We start from the raw sequence: 18,101 nt of genomic DNA on the forward strand, positions 1-18,101 counted from the left end.
TGACCTCCTGTCTCATGCAGTCTTTCCCATTCCCCGTGCAGCCTGCAATCACTGTTTCCTCAGCTCCCATTTCCTCCACTCCCGCCCTCCCCTCACTCTCTCTCTCTCTCTCTCTCCTATCTCTCCCTCACTCTCCCTCTCTCTCTCTCTCTCTCTCTCTCTCTCTCTCTCTCTCTCTCTCTCTCTCTCTCTCCCTCTCTCAACCACTGTTAAGGGATTGATAATTTTCTGCTCACCAGACACAGCAAGGAAGGAGGTGATGAGGAAACACATTCAGTCCCAGCCCTAGCTTGGTGCCCCACCATCGTCTGCTCTTTGCACTCTTGCTGCCTGTCAGGGACTCCTCACAGTGCCCATGGAAAACTAAGGCCCAGTGGACACTCTCGCCCTGGCTGCTTGCTGCCACCGAGTCTGGAATAGTCCTGTGCTTTTGGGTAAGTTATAGACTTGTCTTCCTCACCTTGACAGTGACTCCAGAGCTACTCCAGTTTCTGTAGGAGCCTCTTTGCCGCCTACCACCCTTAACACACACTCAGAGGAAGAAACCAAGGGTCAGAGAAGCCCTGGCATATGTCACATGACTGCCACACAGCAGGTGACTGGACTTCAGTCCCATCGAGTTCTTGTATTCCTCCACTCCACACTGACTTCCGGCTGCCTGCTCGGTGCAGTCTCTGAACTCCGCTCACAGAACACGGATCTGCTGCTGGGCTCCAGGGAGGCTGTTCCCACAGAACACTTGAGTGATGCCTTCTAGCTCTGTCTGTTCTAGAGCCTCTTTGGATGCAGTGGGAAGAGAAGGCTCAGAGCAGCAATATTTCCCTCATGACATCGCCTGGGACATCTCTGAGACTCGACACAGCTGGTCCATGATTAAAGCAGTCGTGAGATGTGGGGGCAGTGGCTGTGGCGGACAAAGGGCTGGTTCTGTAGGAGGTCATCCCATCCTTCCCCATGCAAGATGCTCTCAGCTCCTTGAAGGGCAGGAAGAAATGATTGTATGAGAGGAAGTGACATCATTCTCCCTGAGTGACGTGGATAGCGGTGACTTCCCATTCCCTTAGATCTCCTGGCACTGACTGCCTTCTCCATGCTCCCCTCAGGTGACTATGTGATGTGGGAGTGATTTCTTATTAATAAAGAAGCTGCCTAGGCCCCTTGATAGGCCAACCCTTAGGTGGGTAGAATAAACAGAACAGAATGCTGGGAGAAAGAAGCTTAGTCGAGGAGTCGCCATGGTTCTCCCACTCCAGACAGACGCAGGTTAAGATCTTCTCTGGTAAGCCACCTCGTGGGCTACACAGATTATTAGAAATGGGTTAGATTAATATGTAAGAGGTAGCCAGTAAGAGGCTACAGATAACAGGCCAGGCAGTGTTTAAAAGAATACAGTTTCCGTGTAATTATTTCGGGCATAAGCTAGCCATGCGGGCGGCCGGGTGCCGGGGACGCAGCCCTGCCGCTCCTTCAACAACTATGCAGCTGTCCTCTGTTATATCTGCTTCCTCTGCCTTCCTCACAGTCCCCATGGTCCTCTGATCCCTTGACCCAAGCTCTCATGGTCATTCTGTGTCCATCCATCCGGTCCTTGGACATGCAGAGCACAGAACCTTTCGGATGATTTAGCCCCAAATGGACCATCAGTCAGGAGAGGGGACTGGGCCTATTGTACCTGTCAGAAAGTCCCGCCCCCCCATTGGATGGGGTCTCATGCAGCCCAGGCTGAGTCTTGTAATTGTTATAAAACCAAGTATAATTTGAATTCCTATAGAACCTCCTCCCTGTCCTCCCATGTTCTGGGTGACAGGGGTGCCCCATCATGCCCCTTTGTCCTCTGCTGGAGATAGAACCTGTGATTCTGTGCATGCCAGGTAGGTAAGCCCTCCACCAGCTGAGCATTATCCTTAGCCTTAGTGGCTCTGAGAAGAGGCCCCCTTGGTCATGAGTGCTCACTTCCAAGTTCATCTGGCCTTGCCCTACAGTCTAGGGTTTGTAGGTGAAGGTCACTTGATGGCTAAGTCTCCCAAGGAGGGTCTGGGTCCCATGAGGGTGCATCACTTCAGCTGCTGGTCTCCAGCAGTTTTACACAACAAGCTCTGATTGGTTCTTCAGGAGCCCAGCTTCCCCTTGAGTTCAGCCTCACTGCTGCCACCTGCTGGTCCCTCAATCCCAAGTCCCGGGCTCTGTTGTTTCAAGTCCTGGACTCAGTAGATTCCCATAGGGACCCTGCTGTGGGATGACTTCTGTCCAGGATGCTGTAATCAGTCTCCTGCAGTGAGAACCATGTTTCCCCTACAGCAGCAACTGGACCCTGTAGCCATGACACTTTCACAGAGGACGGGCACTTTCTGTGGAAGAGTAGCCTGGGTCTGTAGTGTGCACACATGGGGCTTTTGCGCACATGTGACCATAGGGAGTGTCAGAATGCAGTATTAGAACCTGGCTGCTGTTTAAGCTATAGAACACGTGTGTCCTTCACTCGCAGAATAAATATGTGTAATTTTAAAAGTTAAAACTTAAAGGGGGCTAGACATGGTAGTCCATATCTTTAAGTCCAGCTTCGGGGAGACAGAGGCAGAGTCAGAGGCAAACATGAGTGGATATCAGTGAGTTTGAGGCTGTACTAGTCTATATATCCAGTTCCAGGTCATTAGTCGATCAAAAAGTCCAAAACAAGCAGAGAAATCAAAGATGGAATGTGTCCTGAGTAGTAACGCCTGAGGTTGTCCGCTGGCCTCCACATAGGGAGCACACGCTTGCACACATATGTACCTGAATACAGACTCAGACATATCATGCAAGGAGACATCCAGACTGGGTCCCGAGAGAGTTGAGGGGATGCTTGAGAGAGGGTGGAAGATGATGACCTGTGGTGTAGGCAGGACACTCAGGCTGCACTAGGACTTTACAGTAGCACCGTTGCCCCGCCCCCATCTGAACCCTACTTTCTCCCTAGCATGACGTCATCATCTTCATCTCCCACCTCAGCACGAGCACCTCCCTGCACCCTTGTAGAGGGGGAGCCCCCAGAAGAGACTCTCTACTGTGTCCTAAAGTCCAGTGAGTGGTGGGGTGACCAATTTAGCCCATACTCCTCTTGTATGAAGTCTCCCAGATTCTGCAGATAGCCAAGGCAGAGGAAGGAACTCACAAGTCACTGAGTTTGAGGTCACAGAAACTGAGAAACTCTCAATCTCTTCTTCAACTTCCTGTATTGCTTAATGAGACTCTTAATAGTCACAAAAATTATTTTAGTGAATGGAACGGAAAATTGATTGGGTCTTCAAGTTCTTGTCTCAAACCAAAGTGAACTGTGAACTCCATGACCTCTCTCTGCTGTTTGGAGTTTTGGTTAGCTTCGGTTCATTGGTTTTAAGACAGAGTCTCATGTAGTACAGGCTGGCTTCAGATTCTATAGGTACTAATGATAGCTTCCAATTCCTAATCTTGCTCTCTCTACCTGTCAATCATTGGGATTAAAGGCTTTTGCCACCATTCCCAGATTCCTCTTTTGTTACTGACTGGCTCTGGCTGGGGAACACGAATTCTAATCACTGGTAGCCCTGCTAGACCCCTTGCCTGCTCCCATTAGAACAGTCATGTTCCCTTCACCTTAAGGGAGTTTGGCCTAAATGTTGAGAATGCTGGTTCTGTGTAAGACTTTGTCGTGGGCCCCTTTGTTATTCCTCTGTTTTTTTTTTTAAATATTTTTATTTATTATGTATACAGTGTTCTGTCTTCATATATGCCTACTCGCCAGAGAGGGCACCAGATCTCATTACAGATGGTTGTGAGCCACCATGTGGTTGCTGGGAATTGAACTCAGGACCTCAGGAAGAGCAGTCAGTGCCCTTAACCTCTGAGCCATTTCTCCAGCCCTATTCCTCTGTTTTGAACAAGGGAAACTAACATATCAATTCACATGGTCATTGGAGTAACATCCATGATGCCCCTTCTCTGTGCCCAGCTACCTGGATGAGAAGACTATGAATGAACTGTTCCTTAGATGATTAGGCAGACTCTCACCATGGCAGCCTGCCTGTGTGAACACCTCAGGGATGCTCAGAGGAGACACCACCCCAGCTGCCAAGATCACTGTGACCACACCTGCTGCTGAGTTCAGTCTCAGAGGCTTGGATCCAGTTACACCACAGCAGACATCTCACAGCTGCCCCAGGGGACTCTACTTTAGTCATGAGAAGCCTTGGTGGCATCTCCATCACCCCTCTATCTGAGGCTACTCCCATGGGGATGGGACAGTTTTCCAATGACTCAGCAAAGGCCTCTGATTGATACACATTTGAGACTTGTCACTGATGGAATAAGAGCTGCATCTATGCAGGACTTTGATTGGTGGATCTGAATCGTGCATGCCTTTTTATGGTTTTTATTGCTGTCCAGAGACACTATGAGCATGGCAGCTCCTATGAAGGAAATAATTAATTTGGGGTGTCTTCTAGTTTCTGAGGTTTAGTTCATTATCTTCATGGTGGACATGGCAGCGTGCAGGCAGACATGGTGCTGGAAGAGGAGCTGAGACTTCTCCATCTGAATCCACAGGGAGCAGGAAGTGAACTGCATCTACTCTGAGCATAGACTGAGCATAGGTGACTTGAGAGCCCACCCCCACAATGACACACTTCCTCCAACAAGGCCACACCCACTCCAACAAAGCTGTGCCTCCTAATAGTGCCACTCCCTATGGGCATATGGGGGCCAACTACAGCCACACTGCGAAATGCCCATGCACCACCTCTGGCTGTGAAAGCAGCCTGGATTTCATCCTTATCAGTCAGTGTGGATGCTGTCCTTATGTCCCAGCATGCTCTTTGGTAGAAGGTGACCCACTGACTATCAAATGTTAAGACTTACTGGACTTGGGAAGGAAGTCTTGTCCTGGGGGAGACCCCACAGGTCAGAATATCAACATGTCAGGAAATAAGGGAAGTGGGGCCTTGTAGTTGGGCCTGTGAGGAAAGGAAGCCCAGCATGGGACCCAAGCAAGCCATGGTCTGTCCCCTGAGGAGGAACATGGAGGGGTCGGTGTGTCTCTCTGTGTGTGTGTTTGTGACTAACTTGTCAGTGTCTAGGGAGTAAGGGAGAGGAACCAGAATTCTCAGGCAGGGGTTCTCAGTGTGGACCATGGTCCCTGCTCCTTGACACAGTCTCTCATTCTGATGCATAAGAGACCTCACAGGTAGGTGTCAAGAGAAAACAATTGGCTTTCTGGGAGTAACACATATGTTGAAAATTGTTTTTACTTCCATAGCCAAAAAACACCACAATGGGTCTTCAGGCCCAGAGACAGACAAGACGCCCTGAGTTCAGAGGAGAGGAAATCAGAGCCCACGTGGCAGCAGTGGGGTTCTCTTCTCGTACCCTTCTAATAACAGGGTATTTTCACTGCATAGGCCTGCAGCCATGCTCTCTGATTCCCAGGCAGGAGGCAGGGAAGGGACAGGATGCTGGAGGTGTGGCCAGCAACCTCCCTACTTTGATGTAACCTCACCTCACAGGTGAGAGGCCTGGCACCTGGAGTCTGTTTGCTGGGAACTCATAGACAGTGTCAGGTGCCTGTCTACAGGCGTCTGTGAGAGGGAGAGGACACGTTTCCATGGTCTGTTTTCTTTCTCCTTTTGAGACCCCATGAATCAACCCCAGGTTCCTGGGCCAGGCTGCAGGCTCCCTTTTCCTACTGAGCTGTCTTTCTGCTCCCCACTTTTCTTTTGTTCCTACTCCAACAAGGCCTCACCTACTCCACCAAGGCCACACCTACTCCAACAAGGATACACCATGTTGTCCACAAGATGGCTGCACATCCACATCGTGTGAACAGCTGCCACCATTTCGAGCATCCCCTGCCTTGGGCCACTAGAAAAAATGATAGAGGAGGGGTTCTCATAGGGCCAGAAGTTACGGGTCACACTAGTGACCCTTAATTAGATTCATTTAGGCAAATTCTGTGGATCTTTTTATTTGTATGAAAGAGGCCTAGGAAGTTAGAACAGGAAACTGGGAGTCTCAGTTTCTCTGAGTTTCTGACGTGTGAGTTTCTGTCCTGGCCATGGGTATCTGTGTCCTGTGAGCGTCTGACTCTGTGGGTATCAGAGGAAGCTGAGAGTCTTTCTACTAGAAGCAAAGGTGACTCTGAGATGGTCACCCAGACCCGCTCATTTGGTCTTTACGGTGGAGTATACAGTCTCTTCCTGGGGGTTCTCATGGACAGGCGAGCAGTCTGGTGTTCCTGGGGAGGTTGGGCTTGAGAAGGCAATGGAGGCATACACGATGTTGTTGTCCTGCGGGGGTGGGGACAGGGCATTAGATAGCAGCAGTGCAGCTAAGGCTCCATAAAGCAGCACCTGCAGCCTGGGTGTCCCCCCCGACCTCTGACCTCCAACCTTCTGCCTCCATCAACACCCCTTAACTCCTTCAGACCTGAGTCGGAATTGCTTACCTTGGGGTTCTCATTGGGGTCCATATGTCGTCCTAGAGAAAAGGAACACAGAGTTTGGAAGTCAAGGTGTATGACAGGAAGGGAGACAGATGGCTGGGAGTTCCAAGCATGAGGTGAGGACCTTGGTTACATGGGAGGGACAGGGTGAGGGAGGGACAGGGTGAGGGAGGGACAGGGTAAGGGAGGGACAGGTGAAAACACGGAGGGAATGCTTGTGTAAGTGCGGGGTCTTGGGAGAAGAAGGCAGAGCCAAGTGTGGAACAGGAAACTGGCAGAATTTACCTTAGAGCTCAACTTGCTCACATTTCTCAATGTTTTCAATGAATTCCCTACATGAGAACAAGATGGGCAACAGATTAGAGGCTGGACAAGAAAGAATTAAGACATTAGGTGCTGGGCTGGAGAGATGGCCCAGTTAGTAACGTGCTTGTCCCATAAACATGACATCCTGACTTCAGACCCCAACACCCACATAAAGCTGGATGGTGGAGAAGCAGAGACAGGCAGAGAAGTCCCTGGAGTTCACAGGCCATCTTGGACTAACTGATGAGCTCTAGATTCAGTGAAAGACCCTGTCTCAGAAGATGAAGTGGAGGCTGGAGAGATGGTTCAGTTAGCAAAGGGCCTGCTTCTCAATCATGAAGACCCAAATTTAGATCCCCAAGGACCCATGTAAACTATGCTGGGCACAGCCATGCAGTGATGTCACACGCCTTTAAGCCCAGCACTCAGGAAGCAGAGACATGTGGAACTCTGTGAGTTTGAGGCCAGCCTGGTCTACTCTGTGAGTTCCAGGACAGCCAGGTATGTTTACACAGAGAAACCCTGTCTCAAAAAACCAAACCAAACCAAACCAACAACAAAATGCTCTGGGTACAATGTGCCTGGAGGGAGGGGTGGAGATGGGTGGATCCCTGAAGCTGTTGTCTGGGCAGGCCAGCCAAACTGATGATCTTCAGTTAGTGAGAGACCTTACTATAAAGGTCTCAAAATAAATATTAAGTAAAGGTTAGAGAAACTGAGGAGAGTCACAACATAGACCTCTGACCTCCACATACATGCACAAGTACACACACAAACACAACATACATGCAGGAATCCTACATGGAAAGGACAGCAGCTGAGGAAAACACACCATTGATATCTGCCTTCTAAACACATGGTCACATGTATGTGTCTGTGTATATATATATGTATGTATGTATGTGTGTGTGTATATATGTATGTATGTATGTAAGTATGTATATAGTGCATGCTTGTATTCTCAGTGCTCAGAAAGTGGAGATAGGAGGAGTTCAGGCCAGCCAGGCCAATCTGAGACCCTTTCTCAGAAAAAATGTAGAAGGCTCAGAGCAGGCCATGTGCAGTAAGAAATAGAAAAGACAGGAGAGAAGGGCAGAGAGGTTGGGAGGTGAAGAGAAAAGGGCAAAAGATGTGGAAGACCTAGAACAAAGGATTCCTGGGGAGCGGGGCTCACTGACCATAAAGACAGAGGGAAGAAAGGGAAAGATGGGAGAGCTGGTGGAATCCAGGCAGATGTTAAAGGCTGAGAGGAGCCAGAGCCACAGAGAAGGAAGCCTAGGAAATGGAAGGAGAGAAGGAGAAAGACCCCATGAGGCCTGGGGTGGGGGCTGTTCTGGAAGGAGACTCCCTGAGACTCTGCTGCACCCCCTGTCAGTGTGTGAAGCTGGTGGCCCTGAAGAACATGGTGTCATGGAGGACATGGAGGAAGAGACAGGATGAGTCAGGGGTGGGGAGAGGTGCAGAGCCCTGTGTGCGGTTCTCCATTGCTCTTCTAATGCCATTTGAAGGGGCTGGAGAGATGGCTCAGTGGGCAAGAGCACTGGCTGCTCCTGCAGAGGACAGGATGGCGCTCACCTGGCTGGGGTTTCGGCTTTAGTCCTCTGGCCTGTGGGGAAGAGACAGTGTCAGTGTGACATCCATGCTGATCGTCCATCTGCCCCTCAGCTGTCCTCTATGTTCAGCTCCTTCAGAGGACAGGGGAGCAAAGAGACCGCCCCAGACAGCCAGAGAAGAGCCTGGACTACCTCTGCTGGGCTTTTGTCCCACACAGCAACCCCTTCCCCAAATCCCTGTCAGGTCCAGACCCCACCCCATCTGTCTCCTTTGTTCCTTCACCATCCTTGAGTTCCCCCTGACCCAGCACCTGCTTGTCTACTCTGTGTTCTCCTCTCTTCCTTTTTGTGTCCTTAGGAACCGCCTCCTCCTGGATTGTATTTTACTCTACTGGTCTATGTGTCCTGGTGCACACTGTGCTGTTTTAATGACTATAGCTTTTTATTGTCACTTATTTATTATGTGGCAGGGGCTGTGTCACAGTTTGTGCGGAGGTGGAGGGCATCTTGCAGGAGTTGGTTCCCTCCATCATCTGGTTCCCAGTGAACACTGAAACTTTTTACCCTTGGAGGGCTACTCTAGCCTTTTTTCTTTGTAATTTATTTTATATTGATTTACCTACTGTATTTTTTCTAGAATTTTAAAATTTTGTGCGTCTCTTTTGGGGTAATGCACATGAGAGCAGATGCTGTGGATTCAAGAGAGAGCTTCCGGTAGGCCTGGAGCTGGAGCTCAGCTTTGTAAACTGCCTGGTGTGGGTGCTGGGAGCAGAACTCAGGTTCTCTGCAAGAGCAGCCACTGCTCTTCACTGCTGAGCCATCCCTCCAGCCTCCTATTGCAACTTTGAATAAACTCTGGGATCAGGCAGTGGAGTGCTCCATTATCGGTCATTTCATCTCTGTTGTTGTTTATCTCATTTTGTCTTGTTCTGTCTTTGAAGGCTTCTGAACTGGAGAAGATAAACTGTTTTTGCAAAACTGTCATTGTCATTTACATGGGAATTATATTGAATTCAATTTTTGTTGTGTATACATCTTTTTAAAAAATCTTTAATTATTTTTATTGTATGAATGTCTGCCTGCTTGTGTGTCCGTTTGCCACGAGTGTGCCTGATCCCTGTGGCAATCAAGGAGGGCGTCAGATTCCCCCAGAACAGGAGTTACAGGAGCCTGTGAGCCATCGTGTGGGTGCTGGGAATCAAACCTCGGCCCTCTGCAAGAGTATCCTGCTATAGAGATTTGCATTACTATGGATCTTAGTTTATTGATACATATTTAAGATAAATTGTGTTACACACACACATATATATATATTTCTTCTCTTGACTAAGGTATTGTGATTGTGTAGTTCATTTCAAAATGTAATGTACAATCAAAATGTAATGTATAATTATGAAATATAGGTTAATAGATAATCATCTATAATAGTCAAGCTTGTAGTCATGTTATTTAGATTTTGTAGATGTATAGAGATATATTTCAGTTAGATGGATATTCTTCAGATCTTTCAGAGACCTTCAGAATATGGCATTTAATATGTTTTAAGACTTTTCATGACAGTGAGACACATCTGCTCCTAGCAGCACCAAGCTACTTCAAGAGGATAATGGGCATCGAAGAGGCTCCTTATGGAGTTGGTTGACCATTTGGCAAGAAACTTCTCTTGCCTGGACTGCTTTATAAACTGGACATGCAGGACCCATAGAGAAATGACTGCTAACCTTGCCTAAAGGTGAGACAATCCTTCAGGGTTCCTGCATCATGAATGAGTCTGGTAGACATTCTGCAGGACACACACACACACACACACACACACACACACACACACAAATGTGATGGGCAAACTGCCAGCATAGGAGGAACTCTCTTTGAAATTTCTTGCTTTGTAAAAGGGTGTGCTGGTTACTATGGGCCTGTAGACTAAAGATGGATGCTCCAATGGTACAGAAGAACTTTGGGTGATGGTCCAAGCAGTGAGATGTCTATGTCAATTCTAGAGTTTTGGAAGTTGCTTACAATGTACTTCCTGCTTACTTAGATAATATTGTAACCTTCTGAACTCTTTGATTGAGTTGAAGAATAAATGGTTATAGTTTTAGTCTTCCTTAATTATGATAAAAGATAAAATAGATATAAATATTGTAACTGCAATTCTTGCTTGATACCTGTTTTGTTATGTTATTTTATTATGTTAAAGTTAAAGCCTTACTTTTATTTAAACAGAAAAGGGGAGGTGATGTGGGATTTCCCTCTGTATGCTGTGATTACTGTGAATAAAGAAACTGCTTTGAGCCTATAGCAGAGCAGGGAGGGGCGGAGCAGAGCTAGGCAGGGAGGACTGGACTGACTGCTGGGAGAAAGAAGGGCAGAGTCAAGGAGAAGCCACAGATCCTCCACCTGAGGCAGATGCTGGGAACTTTAGCTAGTAAGCCACAACCACGCAGCGATATAAAGAATAATAGAGATGGGTTAGTTTAGGATATGAGTTTTGCCATAAATATGCTTAAGCTATAGGCCAAACATTATTGAAAATAATATGGTTTTCTGAGTGGTTATTTCATGACTGGGCAGTCGGGATGAAGAAGCAACTCTTCCCCCAACAGTATCCAGTGCTCTTAACCACTGAGCCATCTCTCTAACCACCTAATATAGACATCTTAATTAATTTTTCCATTTTCAGAATGAGATGTTTCCTACTCACCCACTTCCCCTGTCATTCAACAACATCACTGTTATAATTCAGGCATCTGTACTGGCCCCTGAGGTTCAGAGAGGATATGTTCTCAGTGCAACCACTAACAGCACCTCCTGTGTGCATTTGCTAAGTTCCCATTTAAAAAGTGGGCCTTGCCCACCTCCCGTCTCTTCCTTTCTCTCTCTCTTTCTGCTCCTCTGCCCTGCTCTCTGTCTCCCTCTGTAACTCTCTCTCTGCCTCTCTCTTCTCTTCTGCTGCTCCTGTTCCAGAAGCTGGTCTCCCTTTGCCCATCCCTTTGCCTCTGTTATTAGACACTCGGTGACCTGACTTACAAGGTTCCCCCTGTCATCTCCTGCCTCCTCTGCCAGCACCACACTACTCAAGAGTTCCTGAAATGGTATTTCTTTCCTGGAAGGCCAGAGTGTGTCCTACATGATTCCTAGAAATTTCTGGACTATTCTATTGACAGGAGAGGGAGGGGTTGAGATAAATTTTCATGAAGTCAAGATCCTCCTGCCCCTGCCCCAGGTGCACAGACTGAGGTGTGGACCACAGTGGCTGTCATTGTTTTTATTCTTAATTGTGTTATATTTATTTATTCACCATGTGTGTGAGTGTGCACAGGCTGTGGTATGTGTGTGTCAGAGGACAACATACAAGACTCAGTTATTTCCTTGTGTCCTGTGTGTTCTAGCATTTCCAGTGTCTTGACCTCCTGAGCCACCTCACTGGCTCTGGCTGAAATTATTTATTCTTTGACATTCTATGTAATTTTTCTTCCTCTGAGAGCTTCTCTCACCACCTGTCTCTCCTCTGACCATGTCTGTCAACACCATAGCTCCTTCTAAAATGAACATTCAGCCCTTGGGAAGCCTCCCCCATCACCCACAGTTACTGGGAACCTGGATGTTCATCTACTTAGGATCCTCCAGTTTCGAGCCAGACTTTGGGAAGTGGAGCAATCAATACAGCTGAGCTGAGGCGACTTCCAGTCCCTTCTGCTTACCCCTCCCTTGGCTTCCTCCTGGGCAGGCCCTTTCTCCTCTGATGACGAAATGGCTGTGTCAACAGAGAAGAACTGAGATGTGACTGGACTGTGAGGTTCACAAACTGAACCCTCAGAGGCCTCACTTGGGGAACCGGCTTAAAGCAGATTCTCAGTGGGGTTAGCAGTGCAGGCCTGCAGTCAACCAAACTGAAACAACAGCAACAAAAGACCCCAGCTACTCTAAGCAGAAGCCTCAGAGCCTGACTCTGGACTCAAGAGGAGGCCATCAGGGTCTGCCCTGGGGAGACAGGAATCTACCCTTAGCTCCTCAAAAGCTGTCCACCTTGCTGTTTTTAAAGACAGGGCCTCTCACTGGGACCCAAAGCCCAACAATTAGGCTAGTGTGACTAGTTGTCAGCCTCGGGGATGATCTTGTCCCTCTGCTCAGCACTGGGACTACAAGGATTGTGGTGACGGATCCTCAAGCTTGTGAGGCAAGGACTTTACTGACTGAGCCATCACCTGAGCCCTAGGATCTGAGCTGTCAACAATCCCCTTCGATGACTCTGGGGCAGACTGTCCTGTGGAAACACGCGGGAAGTGTGATGGGGATGCAGTCTGGACACTTACCTTTCCTCCTCTTCCACCTGAGGAACACCATCAATCCCAAAACCCCAGCCAGGAGCACAGCAGCAGCCACTGCCACCCCAACTCTGGTTCCCAGATCCAGGGTCTTTTTTTCTCTGCTCATCTGACCTTCTGTGGACGTGAGGGTATTTTTGGTGCGTGCAGAAGTTGCAGTGGTGGGGCTTGGAGCGGTGGTCCTGGGGGCTGGGAAGAGATAAAGTAAGTCAGCATGGAATTTCCCCAGTAGGAGTGAAGATTCTAGAGATGCCTCTGCCGCACTCTTTGCTGTCAGATACTGAAGCAATGGACTCCAAGGAACTGGAGACACCCAAGGAGTCTCAAGTTGGGAGAAGGAAAAGGCAAAGCTTGGAGCCAGCCAGTAAAGAACTGATCTCCCAGAAAGAGAGTTCACACAGTTCTGACAACTCCTCAGATCACCTTGCCGGAGAGACTGGAGACAGAGGATGATGGCTCACTGTGGGCGGGGCCACACCGGAACTGGGACTGCTTAGCTGTGCTTATGTCTTGTCTTCTATTTAGGCCTAAACCTCAGGTCAGGATGGGTCAAATCCCAAATGTGGAGTTGGGGGGTTGTCACTGGACCTCCTTGTTTGTCCTCCAATCTGGTCAAGCTGAGCGCTGGAAGCTGTGACATCATAGAGTAATTGCCCAGTCTTCTTCTCAGGAGAGACTTATCAGAACCAAGGGGTCCGCTAAAGGCTAAACCCAAAGGCAAGGCTTTTGCCATTATTGCTTTGTGAATAAAGTGTCTGTCCTTTGCTGTAGATTTTTCACTGTAGCTGGCTTCCCTCCTGTTACATGTTTGGGAGTTAATTCCCTAGTTCAGAACAGTTTCCCAGTGCCAGGCCTTGTTTTCTCTCCTAGGTAAGCGCAGAGATCTGCCTTCCTGCAATTATCTTTATCAGCAGGCATTTGGTCAGGGCTTAGGGTCCAGGCATAGAGCATCACCTGCGCAAGCTGCTGCCCTGTTTTTACCCCACATAAAAGATTCTTAACTCCTATGCTCACCTTCACCTCGGTTCACTGATGACTTTAGTTCAGGACTCTCAAGGGCAGCAGGAGAAATAATTAACTGCAACCCAGAGAAAGACCCACAACACCAGGATCACAACGACTGATAACAATTTGTGTGTTGTTATTTTGGGTATAAAGCTAGCCTGTGGGAGCTGGGCGGGAAACAGCCCGCTGCCCCTTTTACAAATGGCGACTTCCATCAACACAGCACATCCATTTTGTGGAGCAGCCATCATTAGTATTCAGTTCCAGAAATTTTTTATATAAAGAATTTCGTTTGTTGCCCTAATCTTAACAGGGAGTGTAGGCAAACATGTCTATATCTATACTTATATACCACGTTCTTTCCCAGAGTGTTTCAAAAGAACAAAACAAAAACAGAAGTTGTTGGAAATGTCGGGCTGAGTAATGACTGAGAGAGAAGGAGTCTCATTGGCCACTGTCATGGATAAGGCTAGAGTCACTAAGAAAGTGCAGTCCTGAGAGGAGAAAAGGAAGGTCAGCAGCTGAGGAGATGGCTCAGTCCAGAAAGCACTTGCCCTGTGCTCTGGTTAGTTATTGTGTCAATTTGACAAAGCTGTAGTTATCTGGGAATGAGACCTCAGCTGAGAAAATGCCTCCATCAGATTGCCCATAGGCACATCTGCAGGACATTTTCTTGATTTGATTGATGTGGGAGGGTCCAGCTCACTGTGGGTGGTGCCATGTCTGGGCTGGTGGTCCTGGACGCTGTAATTAAAGCAGGCTGAGCAGACCCAGTAAGCAGCCCTCCTCCATGGCTTCTGTTTCAGTTCCTGCTTCCAGGTTTCTACCTTAGGTGTTCCTTCCTGAGATATCACACACTTTCCTTGTACGACAGGCCATGTGGTCACCTGTAACCTCAACACCATAGGAGATGGGGACAGGAGGATCAATGCAGCTCCGTAGCCCTTCAGCCTAGCCCAGAACAGTGAGCTCCAGGTTCAGTGAGAGACCCTGACTCAAGGGAATAAAGTCGGAGGATTCCCAGTGCCACCATCTGGCCTTCCCAAACACAAAAGGGGCATACACACACACATACACACACACACACACACAGACAGACATACACACATATGTGTGTACACACATACATGTATGCTTACATCATATATACATGGCCCATGAAATCAAGATAGAAGGAAGCAAACAATAGAGTGAGCTCCAGCAGAGGCCATGTATCCATAGTTGACAGACGCTTGGAGGTAAAGGGTCCTTGTGGGGGTCTGTTGGTCACCAGCATGACCTGGGGCAGGGGTTGAATTCTGATGGTCTCCATGTCTCTCTCTGTATAATGACCATGAGAGTGCCCAGCAGTGGTGACAGGTGGCAGGGGCAATGCCCACACTGTGACTAGGCTGGGCCTGAGTGCACTCTGGGTGGAAGCTGAAGTCACAGCTGCCACAGAGGAGGTGAAGCGACCAGAAGACCTGATCATGGTGAGAACGTGAGGGAGAAGAGGGAACTGAGGGAGGGGATAAAGAAACCGGGGCAGGAGAGGTGAGGGCTGTGTCTTAGAGACAGGTGAAGTAAGGGGATCCGGAGGAGGAGAGGTATACATGGGGACACGAAGGCACTCTCTGTGGACGGCACTAGATATTGTGTAAATCAGGAACTCACAGAGACCCAAACACAGCACCAAGTGGAGGTTGCTCCATCCTGGAGAGGCCAAACACACATGGATTTCTGGCAACATGGGCAGGGGTGATCAAGGCAGTAGTGTAGTTTGGAGAAAAGAACAGGAGACTGGGCATCTGGGAAGAGCTGAGGCCTGGGAGTGGGGTGGGATCTGAGGGCACAGTGAGGGAGCAACTCAGAGAGAGCAGCTAAGGCTTGTGGATGGTTGTGGGGAAGAGGAAGGAGGATATTGGCAGAGCTCTGGGGAAGGGACAGAACACACAAGAGGAATCTGTGGGAAGGATCAGACATATAAGATCACTAATGACATCTATGGTACAAGGAAGCCAGGGCCACCAAAGCCTGACCTGGGATGTGCTCTTCTTGAGTGATGGTGAGGTGGGTCCCTCCGATCGACTGAAAAATCTCCGTTTTTTTGTCTTCGTTTTCCACATTCATAAAAACTCGGCAGAAGTACACCGTCTGGTCCTTCTCCTTCAAGCCCAGGATTCTGAGGACTCCGGATGTCTGAGGCTGTGTCCAGTTCAGGAGGAGCCGGTCCTTGAAATGCTTATGTATGTAACCCGAGGAAGAGTTGTAGATAAATTCCCCATGGAAGTTCTTCCATCTCCAGAGAATCCTCATCTGTGGATCCTTCGCCAACTCCCAGGAGAAGTAGAAGGAGAAGGGAATCTCAATGGAGCCGCCCTGGACACCAGAGAGGCGTGCTGGTTGGTTGACACCAAAGGATCTTTTTCTGTTGGTGCCTGCTGAGTTCCCTGGAAGGTTGGGGGAAGAATCTGAAACCACTGCAGTGGGTGGAAAGGACAACCCAGAGCTTCCTGAGTCTTCACCACAGGCAGGAGTAGGACTCAGGGAAGGACTTTCCCCATGTCCCACTGTCCAGTAGGGGACAGGATGGACAGGAGGAGTTGAGCAGGACTCACTCTGAACATGAGCTCTCTCTTGTGGCTCAGAGGACAGGCTGGTTCCTCTAGCAGTCACCTGTCCACGCAACAGCCCACTCTTCCCAGCTCCACTCCCCACTCCTGTGGTTAGATCTCCACTACTGAGGTTCCCACCACTCACCAGCTTGCAGGCAGGCTGCTGGCAGCAGCAGAAGCAGGATCCCTCCAGGAAGTGAGACCAGCAGAGACATCAGGAGGGAGAACAGATCCTCTAGAGGGTCCCTGCGGGTGGTCAGGAGTCAGGAGAAAATCAGAGCAGAAATGATCTCATCCCCTGAGCTGTATGTGGAGGATTGAGTGAGGGCAGGACCTCCCCATCTCCACCTCCTCATGGCCAGCAACTTCCTTTACCACTCTGGCTTCTTCTTTCCCATGTTGCAGAAGAGCCGCGTTTGTGGTCACTGAGAAGGTGACTGTGTCCTTGAGCCTAGCTCCTATTTTGGCTGGAAGATGCAGCCTTGACCTCTGCATGCCGGGCTCTCCTCTCTTCCACCCTGACCTCCTGTCTCATGCAGTCTTTCCCATTCCCTATGCAGCCTGCAATCACTGTTTCCTCAGCTTCTGATTTCCTCCACTCCTGCCCTCCCCTCAGACTGTTTCTCACTATGTCTCCCCTCGTGCTGGTTGTCTGTGTCTTTCTCTCTAATGATCATAGGTGAAGAACTGATTGGTTTCTGCTCACTTCAGACACAACGAGGAAGGAGGCGATGAGGAAACACATTCAGTCCCCAGCCCTAGAATGGTGACCCCACCTTCATCTGCTCTTTGCCCTCTTGTTCCCTTTCAGGGACTCTTCACAGCACCCCAGGAAAAGCAATGCTCCATGGACACTCTCACCCTGACTGCTTGCTGCTGCCGAGTCTGTTCCTTCCCTGAGATTCCTGGGTGATTGTCCCCCTGACCTCGACAGTGACTCTCACGCTACTCTAGCTTCTGAATGAGCCTTTCTGCCTCCCACCATCCTTAACACACACTCAGAAGCAGAAACCAAGGATCAGAGAAGGCCTGGCATATGTCACATGACTGGACCAGGACAGGTAACTGGACTTCAGTCCCATTGAGTTCTTGTATTCCTCCAGTCCACACTGACCTCCGGCTGCCTGCTCGGTGCAGCCTCTGAACTCCTGTCAAGGCCATGGATCTGCTACTGGGCATCATTCTCCCTGAGTGACGTTTGCAGAGGCGACTTCCCATTCCCTTAGATCTCCTGGCACTGACTGCCTTCTCCATGCTCCCTCAGGTGACTATGCAGCTGCCCTTTGTCATGTCTGCTTTCTCTGCCTTCCTCACAGTCCCCACGGTCCTCTGATACAGGCACCAGCTCTCATGGCCACACTCCCAGCTGCACATGGACGCACTTCTGTATCTATCCATCACTGGAGACACTGAGCTCACAACCTTTGGGATGATTTAGGCTCAAACAGTCCATCAGTCGGGAAAGGGGACTGGGCCTATCATGTCTGTCAGAAAGTCCACCCTTATTGGATGAGGTCTCATGTAGCCCAGGCTGGGCCTTGAACTTGTTATGTAGCCGAGGATGACTACTGAGCACACCGGGCAGGTAAGCACTCTTCCAGATGAACCTTGTCTTTAGTCTCAGTGAGGAGTGAGAGGGGCCTCCTGATCCTATGTACTCACCTCCAGGTTTCATCTGGCCTTGCTCTACTGTCTAGGGTGTGTGGGTGAGGGTCACCCCATTGCTAAGTCTCTCAAGGAAGGCCTGGGCCCGATGACGTTGCCATGTACCAGCTGCTGTTCTCCAGCATTTTGTACACTGTTGGTCCTTCAAGATATCAGCTGTCCCTGTGCTCAGCCTCACTGCTGCCACCTGCTGGCCCCTCAA

The 18,101-nt window shown here is 49.2% G+C and overlaps 1 protein-coding gene across 7 annotated transcripts in view; it reads right to left on the reverse strand.

Annotated features, from left to right (window-relative positions):
* Positions 1-5,989: 5,989 nt before the first annotated feature.
* LOC126495346 (paired immunoglobulin-like type 2 receptor alpha) overlaps positions 5,990-18,101 on the reverse strand; it is an 80,113-nt gene continuing 68,001 nt past the window's right edge. For 2 of the 7 annotated variants that reach the window (XM_050132946.1, XM_050132947.1), the window contains exons 6-7: positions 6,455-6,486; positions 5,990-6,296 (exon numbers count right to left, since the gene is read on the reverse strand). In XM_050132946.1, the coding sequence (XP_049988903.1) occupies positions 6,171-6,296; positions 6,455-6,486 (158 nt within the window). In that variant the 3' untranslated portion in view covers positions 5,990-6,170. Of the gene's footprint in view, positions 6,297-6,454; positions 6,487-8,332; positions 8,364-11,059; positions 12,065-12,623; positions 12,825-15,658; positions 16,070-16,379; positions 16,514-18,101 lie in introns of those variants that run through there. The other 5 variants (XM_050132943.1, XM_050132948.1, XM_050132949.1 and 2 more) reach the window with 4 other exon arrangements.

The sequence above is a fragment of the Alexandromys fortis genome, unplaced genomic scaffold (genome assembly GCF_014885135.2).
Source record: "Alexandromys fortis isolate MF-2015 unplaced genomic scaffold, M_Fortis_MF-2015_v1.1 scaffold_484, whole genome shotgun sequence".
Taxonomy (NCBI): domain Eukaryota; kingdom Metazoa; phylum Chordata; class Mammalia; order Rodentia; family Cricetidae; genus Alexandromys; species Alexandromys fortis.